Here is a 20,811-nt window from a genome sequence, read left to right on the forward strand (position 1 = left end):
ACTTCTCAGCCCCCCAGACTGTAGCGAATGCTCTCCCAGTTCCTGAAGTCATTTCTGACTTTTCCACCCTCCACCCTTTAAAAATACATCTGGTGTTTAAAAATAATGCTGTTGATTTGCAGATCTGTTTAATTCCTATGGCTGTAGTTTTGCATTGCTAAGTGGTCAGTGTATATCTCTTGAGTCTCTGGCCAGGATGTAATCTGCCTGAGGAGCTTTCTCATCTGTCTTTGCAGAAAGTGTGGTGTTTTTTTCTGTTAGCTAAATGAATCGATCCCCCTAAACTTCAGTCTGTAAGGTTTGACATGTAATGCCTACATGCTCTGGTATTTATAGATGACTGTTTTAAAGAAACCTCAAAAACTTTGTGTCTAGTTGCTTTCGTTTCTGTTAGTAATATAGAATTTTGCAAGGGTGTTGAAAAATTAATAAAATTACAAGTTAAGAAAATGTAGTTTTTTAAATGTAGACACACCCCATATTGTAACTTACCTATTTATAAGTTGTCTCCCCCACTGGACTGTGTGTCCCCTCAAGGGCAGGAACCTCAGGCTTATTATTTATCTTTGTTTCTCTAGAACTTAGCTTGGTGGCCATCTCATGGAAGGGCTCAGTGAATGTTGCATTATTGTGGGTGCAAAACATTGGGATATGTTTTCTACATCTGCCAGGACCTTTAGGTGAGAAATCTGGGCTTTGCTCCAGGCTGGGGTGGGGGACAGGGGTTCTAAGAAGGGAACGTGAAGTTAGACATCCCGTCATCGAAACCCAGGTTAAACATTGAAGGCAAAACGATTTTTTCTTCCCACTTAGTTTCCTTGTTCTGACTTGAAAGCAATAGAATTATTAGTTAAATAAGCTCAGATGGTTTCTTGTTTTTCCATTGTTAAAAAAAGAGAGAGAGAGACAAAGGAATTTTAAAACATGCTTCGAATAGTTCATATGCCTGAAAAGCGCAGTCAGAACTGCCCCGGGCCTTCCTGGGGACAGCGCTAGCTGTGCAGACGCCCTGACTGCCGGCCTGTGTTGGGACCTTGGCTTCCATCTCCTCTAGTGAGAAAGGGGGTGCCCTCCCCCCCGCGGGCTGCCTTCGCCGTGCGCAGGGGCTCGGATGGCCTCGGGAGGCGCTGCCGTCCTGCCTGGCATCTGCGTGCCCGCTTGAACGCAGACCTGCCGGCTCTGCATGGACACCTCCCCGCTCCCTCGCTCAGCCACCGGGCACTGCCAGAGGGGACATGTGAGGAGAAGGGTAAGAAGCCACCCAGGGGAAGATAAACTCCACACAGAGGGCACCACGTCGAGTTTTATGTCCATTTAGTTGTTTTAAGAGAGATTGGCTTTTGTGCCTTCCTCATTAAAAAGGAAGAATAAAAATTTCAACAAGTCAGTCAAATAATAAAAATATAGAATCGAAGACCTATTTATCTAAAATGTGCCGTATGCTTGAATCTCTTTGCATTCAGGAGGTGCATTTTCTTCACGATGTGGCATAAAGATACATAAGTCGTCTCATGTTCACTCCTGGCTTTTGTGCCCAAAGAAAGACACGTGTCAGAACCTGTTACTGCATGAAGTTTGCCAGTTGGCTGGCCTTATTTTTATTTTGAATATATTTGTTGATGTGGGTGTGGTTTTGTTTTTGTTTTGGTGCCCTCAAGGACAGATTTTATAAGTGGTAAATCCATTAAAATATGTTTTTAAAATTAAAGTTATTTTATTGAAAGTACAAATTTCACAACCATAGTTTTCCTTTAGGGGTTCAAGTTTAGCTCGCAAATCTTCCTCTTTCTGTAATTCTCTCATGTTCCACCAAACGTTTTTAAGGGGCCTTGAAAAATTTTTGGTTAATTTGGGTCATGCTAATTATTTACTTCCAGTGATTTTAGACAATTATTAATTTTACATCTTAGATTATTTTTTAAAAAAATACTTCAGAGGCCTTCCTGAGTTTGAAATAGTTTTTATAACTCAGTAGATTAAAGTTGTAAACAGGAAAGCTAACATTATCTTAGATGTTCCAAAGCGATGCATAAACTTAATAAGATTTCAATCTAAAACCACAAGTCTAAAGCACTTAATTACATATTCCAAATTGAAGATTCAAGGCTATCATTCTAATATACTCTTGAACTTTACAGGCATATAAAATCTCAAAATGCACAGATGCCTTCCTAATAAAAACATCAATAATGTCTTTTACTTTGCTATATTGAACTCTGAATTTCCCAGGTGTTACAATACGCGCACCCACTGAGGAAAGACTGCTCCTGTCCTAGCTGAGACCTCTGCCAGCTTCTCCCTGGATTCATCTCGGGCCCAGCTGCAATTCACTGAGACCGGTATTGCAGTTACTGTGGCACAAGTTTTTAGAAGAGAAAAGGGCAGAGCCCTGCAGGGCACACAGCCCACATGGCCTCATTGCTCGTTCTGTGTACAGAAGATGGTACTGCCACCAGATTCATCACTGGATCAGATTTGGGGTTCTTTTACTCTTAAGTGAATATTCTTTCTGTATAGCTCTAGGCAGCGATTTTCAACCGGGGTGCCACAAGAATGTTTAAAATATGCAACACCTGACTATTTAGTCAGGGGCACTGACCTCTTTTCCTTTAGATTGTCAAATTAAAAAATGACAAAGCCAACACAATAGCCATCTGGTGTAAATAAATCAAAATTATACCTTTCTTTTTTGTCAGAGTGGCAAAAAATATATTTTTTGGCGTGTGTCGCAGAATTTTAGTAATTAGTTTGTGCCATGAGATGAGAAAGGTTGACACTCACTGGTCTCTAACAGGTGAACTCGCTGGAATCTTGATATTCTTTCATATTCTGAGGATGGCACCATTCTCATGGGATGTTGACGTGGCTCTGTCTGACTTGCCATCACAGCTTACAAGGTCAACCCACTGACATCCTCTAGGCGTGTATTATCATTTTCATCTTATTGGCATGACAGTGTGCCTGAGCATTTATTCCTTCCCCATCTTCTCTAATTCGCTGCGCAAACTGTTTATCAGTTACTGGAAACATTTCAAAAGACAAGAAGGGGCTGGTCTCTTTAACGTGTCTACTGGCTGGGCGCCTGACTGCGGGCCTGGGCCTGGGCCTGGGCCTGGGCCTGGGCCTGGGCATGGGCATGGGCCTGGGCAGGAGGTCCTTTGCCGCTGCTTCCCTCCTCCCAGGTCCCCTGTGCCGGGGCTTCCTCGCGTGGACTCCCTGGCTCTCCTTCTGCAGAGGACTCCTGTAGCCATCTCAGTGGGAGCCGGATGGAAGGTCACCATGTCACCCGTCTAGGTGATAATAGCACATAGCGGCACACACCGAGCTGGTTTCTACCTATGGCCAGAGAGAGAAGAAAACATTTCATTTAAAAAAATTTATTTTGGGAGGGGGTTGGTTTCTGTAACAGAGACTCCATTTCCCTTAACCACGGCCCACCTATAAGGATGCGTTGGCAAAGAAGTCCCCAGGGCTGTGCCTGAAGATCTGCTACTTTGTAAGGTAACGTGTCTGCTTGCACTTGGGACTGTGACTGTGGAGTGGGCTGAAATGAAAGACTGAAGCGGGGCGACTCTCGTTCATCGCTCAGCCCCCCTGCCTTTCCCTGCCTGACCGTCTTTCTAGAGACCACCTCTGGCAGCTGGGCTGGGCAGCCGTTAAAGGAAGTAGAGCTCAGTCCGTTTTTTCTGGTGTTCCTGAGCTTAATGTTCTATACTAGTGTTTTCCTCAGTCTTTCAGCATTTTGGTATCAAACGACATGAGGTGAAGTTATCTTGTTTGTTTTCAGTCCGAATTATAAAGGTAATACAGCTCATATTAGTAGTGCATTTTGAAAGTACAGAAAAGAATATAACTATAGGAATAATCACTCATATCCAACTATCTATTTTGGTATATTTCCTTTGTCTTTTTTCCAAGATTTTTTAAACATAGTTGAGATCACAACGCATATAAAGTTTTATGTCCTCTAGTTATCACTTAACTTTATTATCATTGAAAACTAGTCATTAAAAACTTTGGTAAATAATATTTTTTTAAAAATTTATCTTTATTGTTGAAAGAATTACAGATGTCCCCTTTTTTTCCCCATTGACCCCTTCCACCCTGCCCCTACCCCCCCCCCAGGCCTTCAGCACACTATTATTTCTAATGGTCATATAACAGTCTAAGATATGATTAATGTAATTTACAGATAAGTTGCCCCATCTTGGGACACTGGTTTGTCTGTAGTTATCTTATTTATAATTATCTCTGGTACACATGGCTGTGCCTAAATCTCTCTCATGACTCCTTTGGTTACGATACACCTTGTCCTACCGAAACTTTTAACACGTGGAGGGGCAGAGGGCTGTGGACAGGTGGTTTTCTTCCCCCCACCTTCACCCTGGCTCCTTCTGTGTATGTAGAATCTATATTCTTTGTTCCCAGGAATAGAGAAGGGCACACCAGCCTCTGTCTTTTTCTCAGTCTTCTCTGTGGGAAGAACCCACCAAAGTGAGTCCTTTCCTTCAGTTTTGGATTTTTTTTATTTTTTTTTAAATATGTTTTTATTGATTTGAGAGAGTGGGAGAGGCTGCCTCCTTCCCGGCCCCTACTGGGAATCGAGCTCGCAGTCCTGGGCATGTGCCCTGGCCAGGAATCAAACCTCTGACCTCTTGGTGCCTGGGACACTGCTCAAGAAATTGAGCCACACTGGCTGGGCCAGTTTTGGATTGATTTCTAACTCCCACCTTGCAGGTACTGGACAACAGAATTCTGGACCATGTTTAAAATGGATGCCAGCCTGACAAACACTATGGAGGAGTTCCAGGAACTGGTGAAAGCCCACGGGGAGGAGCTGCACTGCCGCCTGATCGACACAACTCAAATGTGAGTGTCCAGGTTTGGACGAATCTCTGCTCCGCTGGGCTCGGACTCCCAGCTGTGACTGCTGCTCTGTTGCCGCTGGGAGAAGCCCCTCCATGGGCAGGTTGAAATCACCTCACCAAAGTGAAAAGCTTGACATTTGACAAGCAAGCAGAGAAGTCCCTGGCGATAAAGCTGTGGGTGACTAATATTCACGAGCAGAAAAGATGTAAGACCCAGTCAAAAGGAAATCAGGTAGCAGGGTATTGACTAAAATGTGTCCAGAGCATGAGAAACTGAAAGCTCAGTGACTAAACTCAGCAGCTAATGCCTGGAGGCCCCCGAGCTTGAAAATGAGGAAGGGACTGCCAACAGTGTACTGAGCAGAGGGCGTGTAACACATGCGGAGTCTATAAAGACACTCAGACCTCAGGAGCTTGCAGAAAGCTCAGCAATATTTCACATTACTCCTGGGATGTCATATTTAGCGAGGCTAGCCCACTCTGAAAAATGAATACTTTCCTAATTTGGGAGGGGAGGGTGCACACATTGCATGCTAAGATGTTCACAGGGTGCAGATCCCTAGGATATAGAATTCTAGAACTGAAACAAATTCTAGAAATAATTTCATCCAGCATTCTGGGAAGCTGAGGCTCAGCAAGGCTACCTGGCCCGTCTGGGTCACACAGCCAGCTAAGTTAGTGGCAGAGCGGAAGCTCAGGGCACTAGGTCATAGCCATGTAGAAATGACTAAAAATGGCATATCATAGTCCCAAATAAACGGATCTGTCAGTTTGGATTCTTTCTCTGTGCCTCCCTACTTAGAATAATACAACTCAAAAGATAAAAGAGATTTTCAAGTAACAATTTCCTCATTTTAAAGATGCAGAATCTAGGCCCCAGGGCAGTTCTCTAATCCAAATCTTGTCCCTTGGTGACTTCCTTCTACTAATATTTCCTAGTCTATTCTTTAGGAATTAGTCAATGGGATAGTGCCCGACCAGATATATTTGAGAAATAGTGAGTTAAACTTGCAGTGCATCTCAGAGTCTAATATGCTCATTGGCCAAGGGGGCTAGACAGAATTTGTAGCATTTGCCAAACTCATCTGACCACATACCCCTCTGTAGAGAGACAAGGTTCTCAGGAACTCCAGTTTGGGAAACAGATCTGTAACCTGCTCCTCACAAAATGACCTTTTCCCTTTGCTTCCTTAGTGTAGGAAATTGAAACTAAATCAGAAACATATGGGTTGGCTTCAAGAAAATGGTGTTGGGGTGGGCACTCCAGGGTTGACTAGGCCTCCTTGGGGACATCAGCTACACCAGCTGGGGACATGGAGGAAAATCCACCAGTCTGCTCACAGTGACCACATGTTCCTACCCATGATTCCCTGCAGCATGACATCTCCTCTCCGTGGCTCTCTGTGCTCTTCTGAAATGAAAACTACCCTCCTACCTTGAGATTTCTAACCAGTTGGAGAGTCCCTGCACCCTTATAGAAGGAAGGGACACAGAGTAGGCATGGAGAGAGCAGAGGTGCCAGGGCCTAGAGGAAGGAGCTGGGGCCAAAGACCAGAAAACGGTGGCCAGTGCTTGAGACCCTGTCCTTCCCAAGGCCTTAAAAGAGTCCCCAATTCCTATGGAGCGTTCAAAAGGTTCACAGGAAACCAGCAAGGCCGCCTAGTTGCTGCCATGGGAAAATCTACTTGGGAAAGCTCTGTTAATGCATTGTTTTGGCCAAGGAAAGTGAACTAATGGTTCCTTGCATATTCTTGTGTGAAACGTTAATGGGCTTACTTGCATTCAAAAGCAATTTCAATTTATTCTTTTTCCCCATCTTCTGTCTTGCACATTTAACCACAAAAGCAATGCCCGCGACTGGTCCAGGAAACTCACTCAAAGGATAAAATCCAACACCAGCAAGAAAAGGAAAGTCTCCCTGCTCTTTGACCACCTGGAGCCAGAAGAGTTGTCGGAGCACCTCACCTACCTTGAGTTCAAGTCCTTCCGGAGGATATCCGTATGTACCGGGGGCGGGGGAAGCACTTCCCTGCAGTATTTCTGAACATAAGCAGAGAAATTCAGCAGCCTGCTCACCACCCAGCCCCAGAGGCCCCCTCAGGGCAGCGGGCCTCCTGTCACCTGCGCCGTGGGGGAAGCAGTGCGCTCTGAGTTCCTGGGGCGCTGTCCTTCCCCCCATCCTCCATGCCTGCCCCACCCTGCGCTCAAGTGACAACGCAGCGGGCACATGCATACGCAAGTGTACACACACACACACACTTTTTACTCCCGGTAGTCATTAGGTTGCCAGAAATTTTGTTTCTTAATTTTCCTCCCTCCCAAAAATGGAGCTGTGTCTTCTAAGACTGAGTTCATTCTAGGGCAGGTTTTGAACGGCTCTGGGACATGCCCAAATAAAGTAGACGTTACTGGTCCAGCCCAGAATATACCTAAATCCATGAAGGTGCTGACATGGCCCAGCCATTGCCAATGATTCTAAAGATAAACTATGCTGACCCAAACTTGCTCCTTCAATCTCCATACATGATGCCAAAGAACACTGTTCCATACAAGAGAACTTGTCAACACGTCAGAGGCTCGCAGACAGACCCTCACTGGCCACTTGCTTTCCTGGGAAGGGATACCTTCACTCAGCCCCTGCCCCTACTGAAAAATAGTCTTCAGCTTTGCTCTAGAAATGGAGATTGCCTAGTTGCTGGATGCATTTCTTAGAATGGCCAGTATTCCCCGGATGAGGGAATGGAGGCCCAGAGGGGTGGCTCGACAAGGTCACACAGTTTATGAGATTAAGAGCCGGGGCTGGAATTACATGCCTGTCTCTGTCATTCAGCACCAATGTACTGAGCCTGGTTCTGTTTGAAAGGAGTCCTGCAAACCAGGTGACAGAAGTTATTTCAGCCTTTCTCCCATAATGCTGGCATCTGTTTTTGCACAGCTGTTTGCCCAGCCAGCCAGGAAACCCCCAGCTCCCATTTGGAGATAAGTCTCGAAGCGTTAATCTGCACTAGCCCCTCAGTCCCCTCACTGGCGCCCCTCAGACAGAACCACAGGACCCGGCTGGGAGGCTCCGCCTGGGGAGTTTCCATTTGGCAGTACCTTCCCCTGTCACGGGAGGGATGCTGAAGGGAGCAATTTATCACAGTGAAAATCTGAGCTGTGCTGGGCCCAGCTGGCAAGGCTGCTTGGTCAGCCGGGGATGTCTGCCTGATGCCAGTGCTCAGCCCAGCGGAGGCAGGAGTAGAAAATCCGCGTAGAACAGGGACTCTGAGCCTGTGCTCCCTAGGGTTGAGGCGGTGCTCTGTTTACAAAAGAAAGCATTGGGAACCCTCATTACTTTTGAATGGTATAGTGACCTCATAGAGGATGGCTGCTTGGGGGACATTTTCTTTTCCCTCCACAGTTCTAGTTTTCCCAAACAATAATTTTCCCTCCATCGTGAGATCAGAGGGAAGTGTCTCCCTGCTGTGAATTGATGGCACTTGGTATTTTCTGTTTATTATACTACTTTGCGGGAGGGGGGGTGTGGTGAGATTACTGAGATAATTCTTTTAAAAAACAAGTGAATTCAGTGTTATATTTATAGGGGAAGGGGGGTATATAAATGAATTCACTGGAATGAGTCATGGGAATTTTCTGTAAGAGCCAGTATTTTTGCTCTGTGTGTCTCTCCTAAGCAGTGGTTTTGGCCCTACTCAGTTTTCTCCCCGTGAGTAATCCCAGCACAGTGAAATGGGGCTCAGTTAATTTGCATTTATTTTATTTAGGTTGTGAGTTTCTCTCATCAGTGTATTCCCAGGCAGGCAGGACTGAAGTATGTATACTGAAGTCCCCCCCAGCTCCTCCCCCACAATCTCAGTGGCCCCACAAAGCAAAAGAGTGTCTCTCACTCACGCTACACATCAGACATGGGTCAGCAGAGGCCCCTGCCGATCACAGCCGCTCGGGGACGGGATGCGGGAGGCTTGTCTTTACACAGCTTCCACACTCCCTGCAGCGGTGGAAGGGCAACGTGGCAGATAATTCAGTGGCTCTCATATCTCCCTCAAAAGTCACATCATTTCCACTTAAATGCTGCTGGCTGAGCTGTGCTACATACACGGTCACACCTGACTTCAGAGGGTGAGTTCAGGAGCGAAGAGCTGGACGCACCTGGCGAGCAGCACCAGGACCTTCCGAAGCAGCTGGGGCGGGGAGCTGGCACCTCCTGTTGGTTATCCTACCTGAGCAGGATTGTTTGGGGTAGGGATGACTGCTACAGTCATCGCTTCTATAGCGACCTTCCGGGACCTTCCCATATGCTGTTCAACTGTCAACCATAGTCAGGGCTATTGTCTAGTTGGGAAACTCTGGTCACAGAATTAGCTAACCAGGTTTCATGTACCCAGCTCACCTGGCCTCTGTTCGAGTTCAAAGTAAACTCACACAGGTTTGTTTTAGCTCGAAGGTGATAATTATCCTGTGAGCACCACCTCACATTTATGTAGCACTTTGAAAAGTTAAAGTAGTTTCACACCTTATCATGTTTGATCTTCATAACAATTTCATGTGCTAGATAGAGCAGATTTATCATCCCATGCTTAAGGCATGGAAACAGCTGGGGGAGAAAGGGAGGGAGGGAGATGGAGAGCATCGGGGTGGGGGCAGGGAGGAGAGTCTTACGAATTCCTTTTTTCCCCTTAACTTCAGCCACAGAGGTGGAATTAGGACTGAGGTTTTTCTTCTGTATTCTTTAGAATTTAGAAGTACCAATATCTACCCAAATACAATTTGAATTAACTAGTGTGTTGAATTACCTGGTACACATCCACTTGTGCCTAATGACTTTTGGTGTAGAGACGGTGCTGTGGGTAGAAGGTTTCCTTCCCACGTTTTCGCAGTCAAGTAGAGGACACAGGAGAGGGGGGCCAAGAGCTCCTCTGGCCCACAGCAGTTCCAAGCCATCAACTGAACAGAGGTGACCCTGCCCCTGGGATCTCCCAGAACACCAGAGCAGCAGTCCTGATGGGTTCCTTCCCCCCCAGTTCTCCGACTATCAGAATTACCTGGTGAACAGCTGCGTGAAGGAGAACCCCACCATGGAGCGGTCCATAGCCCTGTGCAACGGCATCTCGCAGTGGGTGCAGCTGATGGTGCTCAGCCGCCCCACCCCGCAGCTCAGAGCCGAAGTCTTCATCAAGTTCATCCAGGTGGCCCAGGTGAGTGGCGGAGGAAGGGTATGGACTGGGCTACGAGGGGAATTAGCCCCTCTTCCTGCAGCCACGTCTTTTCCCTCCTGAGCAACGGTGCGGTTGGTGGGCCTTGAACTGTCCTGAGGTCCAGATGTGGATACTTTTCTATTTCCCGCAGAAGGGCACTATGGAGAGGGCCTCCTCGGGTCAGGATATGGTTTTGGATCTGTTTAGATCTTTAATATTTCTTAGAAGGTACTTACCAGCCTACGCTGTTTTCTCAAATCTGGCCCACGTAACAAAGGAGAGGGCAAGACCAAGTTTTCCTGGGGCTGGAGTTGTCAGGTCTTTGGGCCCATGCCGTGTTAAATGTCTGAGTTTAGTGTTTGAGGGGCAGCATGTAAGCATTTGATAAGAGGAAATGCTACAGTAATTCCTCACTTAATGCCATCAAGAGGTCTGTGACATAATGAAACCAGTTTTAATAGGCTAATTGATATAAACAAGAGTCAGGCATCTCATTAACCTTATGATGAAAAGACATTGACTGAAACGATGTTATTCGAGGACCTACAGTACTGTGAACACATATGAAATTCCCCAGATTCTAGCATCTCTGTCCCAATTACTGACCTATATAGGCACTGGCACTGTCCAGGAGAATAAGACAGCCCTTGTCCTCAAAAACACAAAAGCCTGGTTAATTTGGTGTGGAAGATATGTAATATTATGCTTAATGATACATTTCCCAGTTCTAGGTGGTCTAGTTTCTCAAAGAGAAACCAGTGTTTGAGACCAGTGTTTCTCAAAGTTTCATACATGTACTGCTTGCTCCGATATTAACTAAATCTCTATTAAAAGCACAGATCACTAAGCTCAACCCCAGATCCGGGCAATCAGAATATCTGGGCAGAGATTTTTGGGTTAAACAAGCACTTTGGGTGCTTCTTAGAAACTGCTGGTCTAGATGGTGGTCTGCTGACCAGCAGCACAGAGGGAGGGAGACATGACGCCTTGCTAGACTTGGGATCTCCTGGTCTGGAGTTAAGCCTAAGGGGGGACATGAACAGAAAATTGTAACACCAATCACTAGTGCTTAACCAGTGTAAGGAAGACAGGGCACCGAGACGGGAGGCAGCCTCTGAGCGTGCGTGTGACTGACATGGTCAGTGACTCTTCTTACGTGTTTTGTGTGTTGCAGAAACTCCACCAACTCCAGAACTTCAATACTCTGATGGCTGTGATAGGCGGCCTGTGTCACAGCTCCATCTCCAGGCTCAAGGAGACCAGTTCACACGTCCCACACGAAATCAATAAGGTCAGTGCCACTTTCTCTCCTGAAGCTCCTAGCACATTCCTAGGGCCAGTGTCAACCTTTCCTCCTTGAGGGAGTAACCCAGGGAGCATGTGCGAACCACACCATCCCGTCAACCAGGCAATACCAAGGGGGCAAACCCCAAGAAAACCCGCAGGGTGGGGGTGTCACAGATCCGAGAGTGGCTGTGATTCAGTCTTCCTGTTTCACTGCACATGTCCCTGCTGGTCAGATAGAGTCATGTGTGCCTCCTTCCCAGGCTCATGTGCCATACTCCCTTGCTCAGAATGTTTTCCTCAAAGGAACAGTGGACCAGTCTGCATGTCAAGTGCACTCGTACAGTGACACATGAAACCCTTGCTCTCCAGATCCCTAGGAGAGTAACATTCTGGATAGCAGAATTTTCCCAGATAATTGGAAATGAGCTTTTCAGGTGCTATTTTGTTTCCATTAAGGAATATTTTTCTTAAATATCCTATGTATTTTCCTACATTCTTAATTAGATTTTACAGAATTGACTTTAATACTTTATAACGTAAGACTGGTATAAACACTATGGTATATGGGAAATATCAGTGCAGATGTGTGTGGTATGTATTACATGACTGCTCTGAGCATTTTCATCTCATGTAAGAGGACCAGCTCTCCCTTCCTAATCTCAAAGCCCAATCCTCCCAAGCTGGCACAGAGACTCCCTTCTTAGGGAGAGACCTCTGTGCCTCGTTATCCCATCCATTTTCCCAGGTGTGCAGCCTTCTTTGGGGAGCCTCTAATCAACCATCCCTGCTCTCACAGGGCTCGGCTCCGAGGAAAATGACCCACTCCTCCCAGTGGTCTGGGCACCTCATAATTCTCTAGTAGTTCTGTAATAGTTCTTCTGAGACCAGGCAGGACAGCCGAATAGATTGCCCATGTCACAGAGGTGACAGAAGGAGGTAGTCACAGAGATTATGTGCCTTCGTGTCATCTCACTTATAAGATACAGCTCGCTCCTCTCCCGCTCGGGGTCCCCAATACCAGTGTTTCCTTGTCTGTAGCTGCTGCCCCTCTGGGTGGTGTGCAGAATGAATTAGTTAAGTCTAGCATTAAAGCAAGTGTCCCCCCATCATTTATTTCACCTTCTAAGAACAGAAACATTATTTTTTGCTGTTAGTCTCATCTTTGAGCACCTTCCCTACTCACTCACACTCCCCAGCACTGTTTGCTAAGGGTGTATGAGGAGGGGGCGCTCTCCAGCTCAGAGTGACTGAGTGGGGCTAACTCTGGAACCTCAGGCTCTTCTTAGGCCACAATTTTATTAAAAGAATTTCCGGCACAGTGTTAACAATGGTAATTTTGTGTTGTAACATGATTGGCAGACAGTCTTCTGAGAAAGCTGGTCAGTACATGGGGAGTGGGGTTCTGTGAGCCGCTGGCTGACCTGAGCCAGGGTGTTTGGAAAGAACCCCAGATCTGGTTGTTCCCGTTTTGTGGTGAGCAGCCCTGCCCCTTCCAGGGCCCAGGGTGGGACGGGGCCTCTGCCCCATCCTCTGCTGGGAATTGGTCTGCTCTATTCATTCTCTCCAGGTCAGGGTTTCAGTCAGTGAATGGAATGTCACCTGCTTCCTAGACTTAGGCCTGTGTTGAGTCATGAGAGAAGGCCCACAGAGCGCAGCATGCAGAACAAAGCTCTGCTTGCTTTCCCCCATGCCAGCACCCTCAGCACTTCTAATCCCACATTCCAAATGCTAAGGAATGTGGTGTCTCTAGGACCCAAGACACTGGGGACAGAGGTCAGAGGGACACATTAGTCACTGTGTACTCTTGTACCTTTTTGATTTTTATATCAGGTGCTTATTTTTTAAGAAAAAACTTTAGTGTAAAAAAGATAAGACATTTAAAATTTTCCAGTTGTGTAGTAGAATCAAGTAAAGCACACCTGTGTTTGTAACTGCACTCTGTGCCATAAGCTGGAGTGTTCATTTGGGATCATGATCTGTACCTTCTAGATGAAGCACCCCTGCCCAACAGATTAGGGATGGGGTCCAATCATGGTGGAGGCTGAAAGCAGACAAGGTGGCCACTACAGACAGTAAAACTTGCCTGACAAGTGCGGTGATTGGGTCTCCTCTTCTGCTTTTCAGGTCCTGGGTGAGATGACAGAACTGCTGTCCTCCTGTAGAAATTATGACAACTACCGGCGAGCCTATGGGGAGTGTACCCACTTCAAGATCCCCATCCTGGGGGTGCATCTCAAGGACCTCATCTCCCTGTATGAAGCCATGCCTGACTACCTGGAGGATGGGAAGGTGAACGTCCACAAGCTGCTGGCCCTTTACAATCATATCAATGAACTGGTCCAGCTGCAGGAGGTGGCCCCGCCCTTGGAGGCCAACAAGGACTTGGTGCACCTGCTGACGGTGAGGCTCACCTGGGAGACGATAAATAAGCACTGGGTGTCAGGCACCACTCTCTGCACCTTACCAAATATTAGCTCAGTTAATCCTCATACAAACTAGGAAGTAGATACTGCTATTACCCTTTTTATGGATGGGGATATGGAGGCACAAAGACATAATTGTCCAGAGGACTAGACATTAATAAGCAGTAGAGTCTGGGTTCAGACCCAGGGATTAGGACCCCAGCAGCTGTCCTCTTCAGCAGTATGCCCTTCCAACTCCTAGGAGTGTTCCCCTCTTCCTGCAGAAGCAGTCAGTCCTAAGCTCTGTGGGAGGAGCTGAGAGCAGATCAGGACACGGGCTTGGTAAGAGATGGAGACTGTGTGTTCTCATAAAAAAGGACAAGCAACGAGTGAGAAAAAAAAACAGGTTCATTATTTGGATTCCTGTTCCTGGAGGTATTCAAGTCAAGGGGAAGTGAACACTTCAGTAGTGCAGGGACCAGGACTTGAACTTTGAGTGCAGGGGGATCAGATGACTGCCTTCCAGACCTGCAGTTCTGCAGCTCACCAGCTGTGTGACTGCGGGCATATAACTCTAAGCCCCGTTTCCTCCTCTGTAAAACCAGAAGGATTCGTCTAGAAGCTAACTTCAAACTTCTCTTTCAGTTCTGAAGTTATACAGTCTTTAATGTGCTTTTTTTGCAGAATGGAGTAAGTATAGCTTCTTCCTACCTCACAGGATGATTCTGATAGAGCCCCGGGCTTTGCATCCAGCTGGTGTCTAATCCTAGCCCTTTCTCTAATGGCCAGGCAGCCTTGGTCTTGGCCTTACACACCATCATCTGTGGAAAGATGTACAGAATCTTAACTTTGGGGGATCACAAATCCTCTGATGAAAGCTTAACATTCATCCCAGAAAAATATACATAAGACAGATACTTTTGAGTTCTGAACCTCCTGAAGCCCATCCATAGATTATAGGTTCAGAACAAGATTATTTGTAAGACCTCTCTCCTCTAAAATGTTGTAGTTCTAATATATATGTGGAATTTATTAACTCTTAATATTGTTTAATAATACCATTATTTAAACTGGGTTCTGGTGCGATAATCAAGTTTTTATAGTATCAGGCCATGCAAACTATTCTTTCAGATCATCTCTCTGCTCGGGGATAGAACAAGTGAAGTGTGGACCTTTTGACCACATAGGGCCTAAAGTCCTCATAAAGGCTTAGAGATTAAACTGTAGTTTAAGTGAGACCATCTTGAGACTTCTCCAAAATTTAAAAACATTTTAACAATTAAGAATGTTGGCCCTATTGCGAATTTTAAAAAAAACTACTAAGAGCCTAGAAGAGTACACCACTGGTAAGGAAGAACCAAGAAAGAAATCTAGCATCCTAACAGTTAACCCTGTTGTTTTGATCCACAGTTATCCCTAGATCTCTACTACACTGAAGATGAAATCTATGAGCTTTCCTATGCCCGGGAACCAAGGAACCACAGAGCTCCAGTGAGTTTTCCTATTATGATTCTTGCAGGTAACAGGTGTATTCATCTGAAGGAACAGACTTTCAGTTCAGTTTCATAAGAGTATTATGTTTCTACTGTGTGCCCAGCCTTATGCTAGGAACAGAGAAAGCTTCAACATTTGTGTGAGGAACAGTTCCTCACCAAAGAGCCTAGTCTTTTTGAAGGGGTAACTGATGTGTGAACCGTAACTAACTAAATGTCGTGAGAGCATGAATGAGTGGTGGAGTCAGTGGTTTACATTAGAGATGGGAGAGAGTACTGTGGGCCAGTACCTCCCCCTCCTATTTACTATAAAGTGTCCCCACATTAGTGTCCCTTCTGTGATTTGTTGATGAAAATGCGAGCAATATGCACACTATCAGAAGCTAACTTCAGAGGATTTCCAGCTTGGTAGATAGAGCAGCCCCATTGTGCTACAGTCCCTGGGTCAGAAAGAGCAGGCTATTAAGTCCTTTGACCCCCTGTGCAGAGAGGACCACAAACAGCACGGTCCTCGAGCTGCAGTCAGAACATCACAGGATACCTGGCCCCGGTTCCCTACAGGCAGGTTTAATTACCCATCTACCTTCTAAATGACCAATACTTCCCCACAGTGTCCTGAGAAGCTTCCCAGCCCCAAAATAAGTGGTACTCAAGGGAAGGGAGTTGCCTGGACATGTGAAATTCAGCTTACCTGTTCAGGTGGCTAAATTTCATTGTCTATACCGAAGATCAAGTTCTACCTTCCTACTGTAATGGAAGATGTTCACTGAAAATATTTGATAGATCCCATTTTCAGAATGTTAGAAGGCATTTCAATGGAAAGGGTACCTTCTTGTTTTTAGAAGACATTTCAATTTGGGCCAAGTCTTAAATACTTAAGAGTGGGTTCCATCTCAGCTTGTCTAGGCCTCGGATTTTTCTTATGTGTCTTCCTGCCTTTTAGCTATTTTCCGCCTCAAATAGTGAGAGAGAACAGAGAGGGAGTTTAAGTGACCCTCTTTACTCTTTGTTGGTAGCTTTGACAAAGGTTTGAAGAGAGGGAATTGAAACAAAGGTAGGTTGAGAACTTTATCTGTAGATGGAGATAATGTATGTGAGCAACATTTTGTAAACAGGAAGACACAGTGCTCGTGTTAGCTAGGATTACCGTTCTAAATTTCAGGGTGTGGGCTCTCTGCTCCTTGCCACAGCACATAGTTGGGGGTTGTCCGCAGCCCTCAGGTAGTGAGAAAGGAAGGAGCTGTGGATTATATTGCATTTGTCACGGGGATGTCTGTTTATTTCATTTTAGCCACTAACACCTTCAAAGCCACCAGTAGTAGTGGACTGGGCCTCTGGAGTGTCTCCCAAACCGGACCCAAAGACTATAAGCAAACACGTCCAGCGGATGGTGGATGTAAGTACAGCCAGGCTTCGTTTTCTATGTCGGGAGAAGGGGAGGGGGTGCAGCAGTAGAAACAGGGTGAGAAACTTGAAACTCACTCCTATGTGAGCACAGGGAACCACGTTTCTCATATTGTGGCTCTAGAACCGTCCAGGAGTTACATTGTGCCAACACATTTTGGCCTTAGATGGGGGGAGGTGAGCCTCCTCTTAAAGACCTAGGAGGACAGTATATATTTAAAGGTTGCCAGTTGATTTGGGGGCAGAAGGTGTTGGAAAAGGTTTGAGTAAAAGGTAATGAGAATCTGAAAATCTTGGCAGTACTTGATTCAGACCATTCCAGCATAACAACAGAAAAGAGTGAGCCAGAAAGTGACAGGACAATGAGCAGCTGAGGACAAGAATGGGGAAGGTGCACTTCCAGTGGAGCTAAAGCTTCAGAGAAGGTGCCATCTGAGCCCAGCAGTGAAGGGCAGAGCGGAGGGAGAGCATCCTCTGGGCATGAGCGAGGAGCACACTAGCCAAGGTGGCGGAGTAACGGTATGCTAATGCATCGAAAGCACCTGGCCACGCCCAGATGTGACCACGCATCGTTGCAGCAGCTTCGCAAGCATGTTCCCTTGTTCCTCTCATTCTTAACCCCTTTGTCGTTTATCTAAAGGAAGAAATGATTGGTTTCCTTTTTTCACAGTCTGTCTTCAAGAACTATGATCATGACCAAGATGGATACATTTCTCAGGAAGAATTTGAAAAAATTGCTGCAAGTTTTCCATTTTCATTCTGTGTGATGGACAAAGACAGGTGAGGGCTTGCATAGGGGAACATGTGGTTATGAGTCCTTTGGTAAAAGCAGTGTGTGGTGTGTCACTAGAAGAACTTATAAACTTGGATGTGCTGCTGCTCTGATCACTTAATGAATACTAGGGCTAAGATATTGGGGCTGAGAGAGCAATCATCAAATGAATGCCTACCTGGCTTTGGTTTAGACCACAAGAGACCATGAAGCCAGTTTAGGAATAGTCAGCTATGAAATTTTAAAAGTTTAGTCTTCCTTCTTGTTTTGTCCTTACAGATTATATGAGAAACTAATATTTATTAATAACCTGCGTATTTACTTTTTGCAAGGTTATATAAGTTTTATCTTCATTCTCTATATAAAACCAAATATATGGTTGGTGGGTTCCAGGTATGTATTATGTACTTTCTGAAGTCAGAAACTGCATCATAAGGTATTTTTCTCCCTATACACACAATTTTTCCATCATTTCTTTTTTAAGTCTTGTAGATAGTGGTTAAATTAGTTGGGAAAACCTAGGTTAGCCAAAGAACTCTATAAAAATGAGTAATGCTGTCTCGACTACTTATTACAAGCTATTCGTGTATGATTAAGAGGAGGGCTCATGGCAGCAATGACCAGGTAACACCTCCTGTACTAACATTCAGGGATGAAAAGAAAGGTGAACTTCTAGGGTTGGAAGCCACCCTTGATCCCCCTCACATCCTGGTCTGTGGTCCACTGCAGGGAAGGCCTCATCAGCAGGGAAGAGATCACGGCCTACTTCATGAGGGCCAGCTCAATCTACTCCAAGCTGGGCCTGGGCTTTCCTCACAACTTCCAAGAGACAACCTACCTGAAGCCTACTTTCTGTGACAACTGTGCTGGATTTGTAAGTTCTTCTTAGAGTGCCTCAGGGTTGAACTTGGGGAGGAGTATCAGACAAGTTAAATAACTAAGACAGGCACAGACCTCACAACCCCTATCAAGTGATCCCAGCTTAGAGCCTAAGCAAACACCTAGAATAACCAGGTCCTCAAATGTATGGCTTCACTGGCCCTCATCTTTACCCATTCCTTCCTGATTTATTTTTCCCTCTGGTACAAGGCCTTGGGCAAATGGTAAGGAAGAATTAAATTCGGTATATATATTTTTAAGTATTATATATTCGTATGCTGTTCCAAATGTTAGGAAAAATAAATAGGCAACATCATCATCACCCCTCCGCACTTCAAAAGGAACTACCTTTAAGAAGTCATCTGGGTTCTGCCTGTGCTCTGTCCCACCCTGACCAGCAGTTTCCTCCCAAACCCAGTCCCTCACCCCAGACTTGTTCTTGGTCTGGGGTCCCTAGAACAGTTTGTCCTACGATTCAACTTATGGCCTAGAGAAGGCCTGGCTCATAAAACCTATGAGCTTCTTGAGAACATGTGACTGATAACCACGAATCCTTCCTGTTTTCAATTTAAGGTCAGGAGGGACAATACATGTGAGAGAGAAATGAAGTTTCCCTCCCACTTGAGGTAGAAAAGTAGAATGAGGGAAAATCAAGGGTGGATGTCAGCTCCTAGCCTCCTACCAGATAGATGAGTGACGTGTGGCGTATCTTGTCTCACAGCTCTGGGGCGTGATCAAGCAAGGATATCGATGTAAAGGTACGTAAGGCGCAGCTCTGTTGACTGCATTGTTTTCCCTGGTCTTAGGTGTTCTCCTATAATAAAGCATTGTTTACTCATAGTAGTTGTCCATTCAGCCCGCAGCTTCTCAGCACAGCCTCCTCCTTAAACTGGCTTTCCTAGGGGAACCCCTGAGTGTGACTGCCACCACACGAGAGGAGTGCCTGGGTGACCAGTTATGCAGCTTCCCCTTACAAAATCCTCTCTCCACCTTGGAAATAGGGATGGCTGGCAGGAGGTTATGCTCCCATAAGGCCTTGAGAGGTGGATCCCCAATGAAAGGCATAGAATCACTTTTGGAACAGAAGTGACTGCCAAAGGCCCTTGTCAGCTTCCATTTTATCAGTAGATACCTCATGAAGGAAAGGAGACCTTTTACTGCAGGGAAGGAAGAATAAGCCCTAACAGCTGGGAGCCTGCAGAGGATCTCCTTAGAGTAAGCAGTATGTGTGGGAAAACCGAACCATGTCTTCCCTCCAAAGAAAGATGATGCTTCTGAGACTCACGATAGGGGCTACGACAAAACTGTGCAACCCAGGATTGACCAAATGAGAATTCTGGGTTCATTAGCAATGCTAGGTGTCCTAGCTCCACAAGATAGGATGGCATGTGTGACAAGAGGGCCCTGTAAGAATGCAGTTTTGAGACCGTAGGGAAGAAACTGAAAGCCCTTCTGACCAGGTGTCTTGTCCACAGACTGCGGGATGAACTGCCACAAGCAATGCAAAGACCTGGTTGTATTCGAGTGCAAGAAGCGAGCCAAGAACTCAGCAGCTCTCACAGAGAACAGCACCTCTGTGGGGCCAACGTTCAACCTCTGCTCATTGGGAGCCAAAGATCTGCTCCACAGTAAGGAGGCACTGGGAACATTCATTTGGAAAGTGCAATGAGAAGGGTGAAGTTTTCAGGGAGAAAAGATTACTTTTATCTGTCTCTTAATGGAAACCAGCACAAATCCCATTATGGAAGACACACCTGTATACAATGCACCCTGTATTTTAAGAGTTATACATCACCTTTGGGCACAACTGTCACATAAAATCCAAATTTTCATGGGAGGAAAGTGGCAGAGAGTAACACAGAGGTCTGGTGTCTAACTGTGAAGTCTGGAAAAGGCTATACTCATCCTATGCCTCCAGAAAAGAAAGTATAATTATTTTAGAGTGAATATAACAATTTGTTCTGGTATTTAAATAACAGTATAATTTTGGGCTTTATTTGGGTAAATATTTAATGCTAATTTAAATTATGTTCCTGTAGGGAAAAATTAAACTAGGATCCTTAAAAGGTTTCTAATATTACAACTGTTGATTCACATTACAAATGCTAAGTAGAGAACTTTCATTGTCCAGAAGCCATTTGGCTATACCAACGCAAAGATGGGGAACAGAAATAGATATGTAAAATTCTAATAGGAAAGCATACTTTAAAATTACTGCTGTCTTTGCAAAGCAGTAAACAGATGATCTGCTGTCTATCTTAAAGTCTACTACCCATCTCAAATTCGTCCACTCCTACTCTCTTTCTCCAAGAACTTACTACTTCTGGTTAATTTCTAGGCTGGCCCTGGGTCAGGCTGTTGGTTCTAAGAAGAAAACCAGAATGACTCCTCTCTCCTTTTCTAATCAGTATCAAAGGAGGGCAATAGATTTTGATACACTTCCACAAAGCTAGAACTTCCCTCTCACAGTTAAGCTGTGCCTATTGTACAAATGGGCAATACGTGCCACAG

The 20,811-nt window shown here is 45.6% G+C and overlaps 1 protein-coding gene across 1 annotated transcript in view; it reads left to right on the forward strand.

The window, feature by feature from the left end:
- Nucleotides 1-20,811, forward strand: part of RASGRP1 (RAS guanyl releasing protein 1) — an 80,086-nt gene that overhangs the window by 49,905 nt on the left and 9,370 nt on the right. The window contains exons 4-15 of the mRNA XM_087815018.1: nt 3,431-3,501; nt 4,738-4,869; nt 6,714-6,867; nt 9,890-10,063; nt 11,238-11,354; nt 13,475-13,750; nt 15,163-15,243; nt 16,537-16,641; nt 17,320-17,429; nt 18,151-18,295; nt 19,022-19,058; nt 19,776-19,928. Of these exons, the coding sequence (XP_087671144.1) occupies nt 3,431-3,501; nt 4,738-4,869; nt 6,714-6,867; nt 9,890-10,063; nt 11,238-11,354; nt 13,475-13,750; nt 15,163-15,243; nt 16,537-16,641; nt 17,320-17,429; nt 18,151-18,295; nt 19,022-19,058; nt 19,776-19,928 (1,555 nt within the window). The remainder of the gene's footprint in view (nt 1-3,430; nt 3,502-4,737; nt 4,870-6,713; nt 6,868-9,889; nt 10,064-11,237; nt 11,355-13,474; nt 13,751-15,162; nt 15,244-16,536; nt 16,642-17,319; nt 17,430-18,150; nt 18,296-19,021; nt 19,059-19,775; nt 19,929-20,811) is intronic.

This window comes from Miniopterus natalensis, chromosome 1 (genome assembly GCF_054644295.1).
Source record: "Miniopterus natalensis isolate mMinNat1 chromosome 1, mMinNat1.hap1, whole genome shotgun sequence".
In the NCBI taxonomy this organism is placed as follows: domain Eukaryota; kingdom Metazoa; phylum Chordata; class Mammalia; order Chiroptera; family Miniopteridae; genus Miniopterus; species Miniopterus natalensis.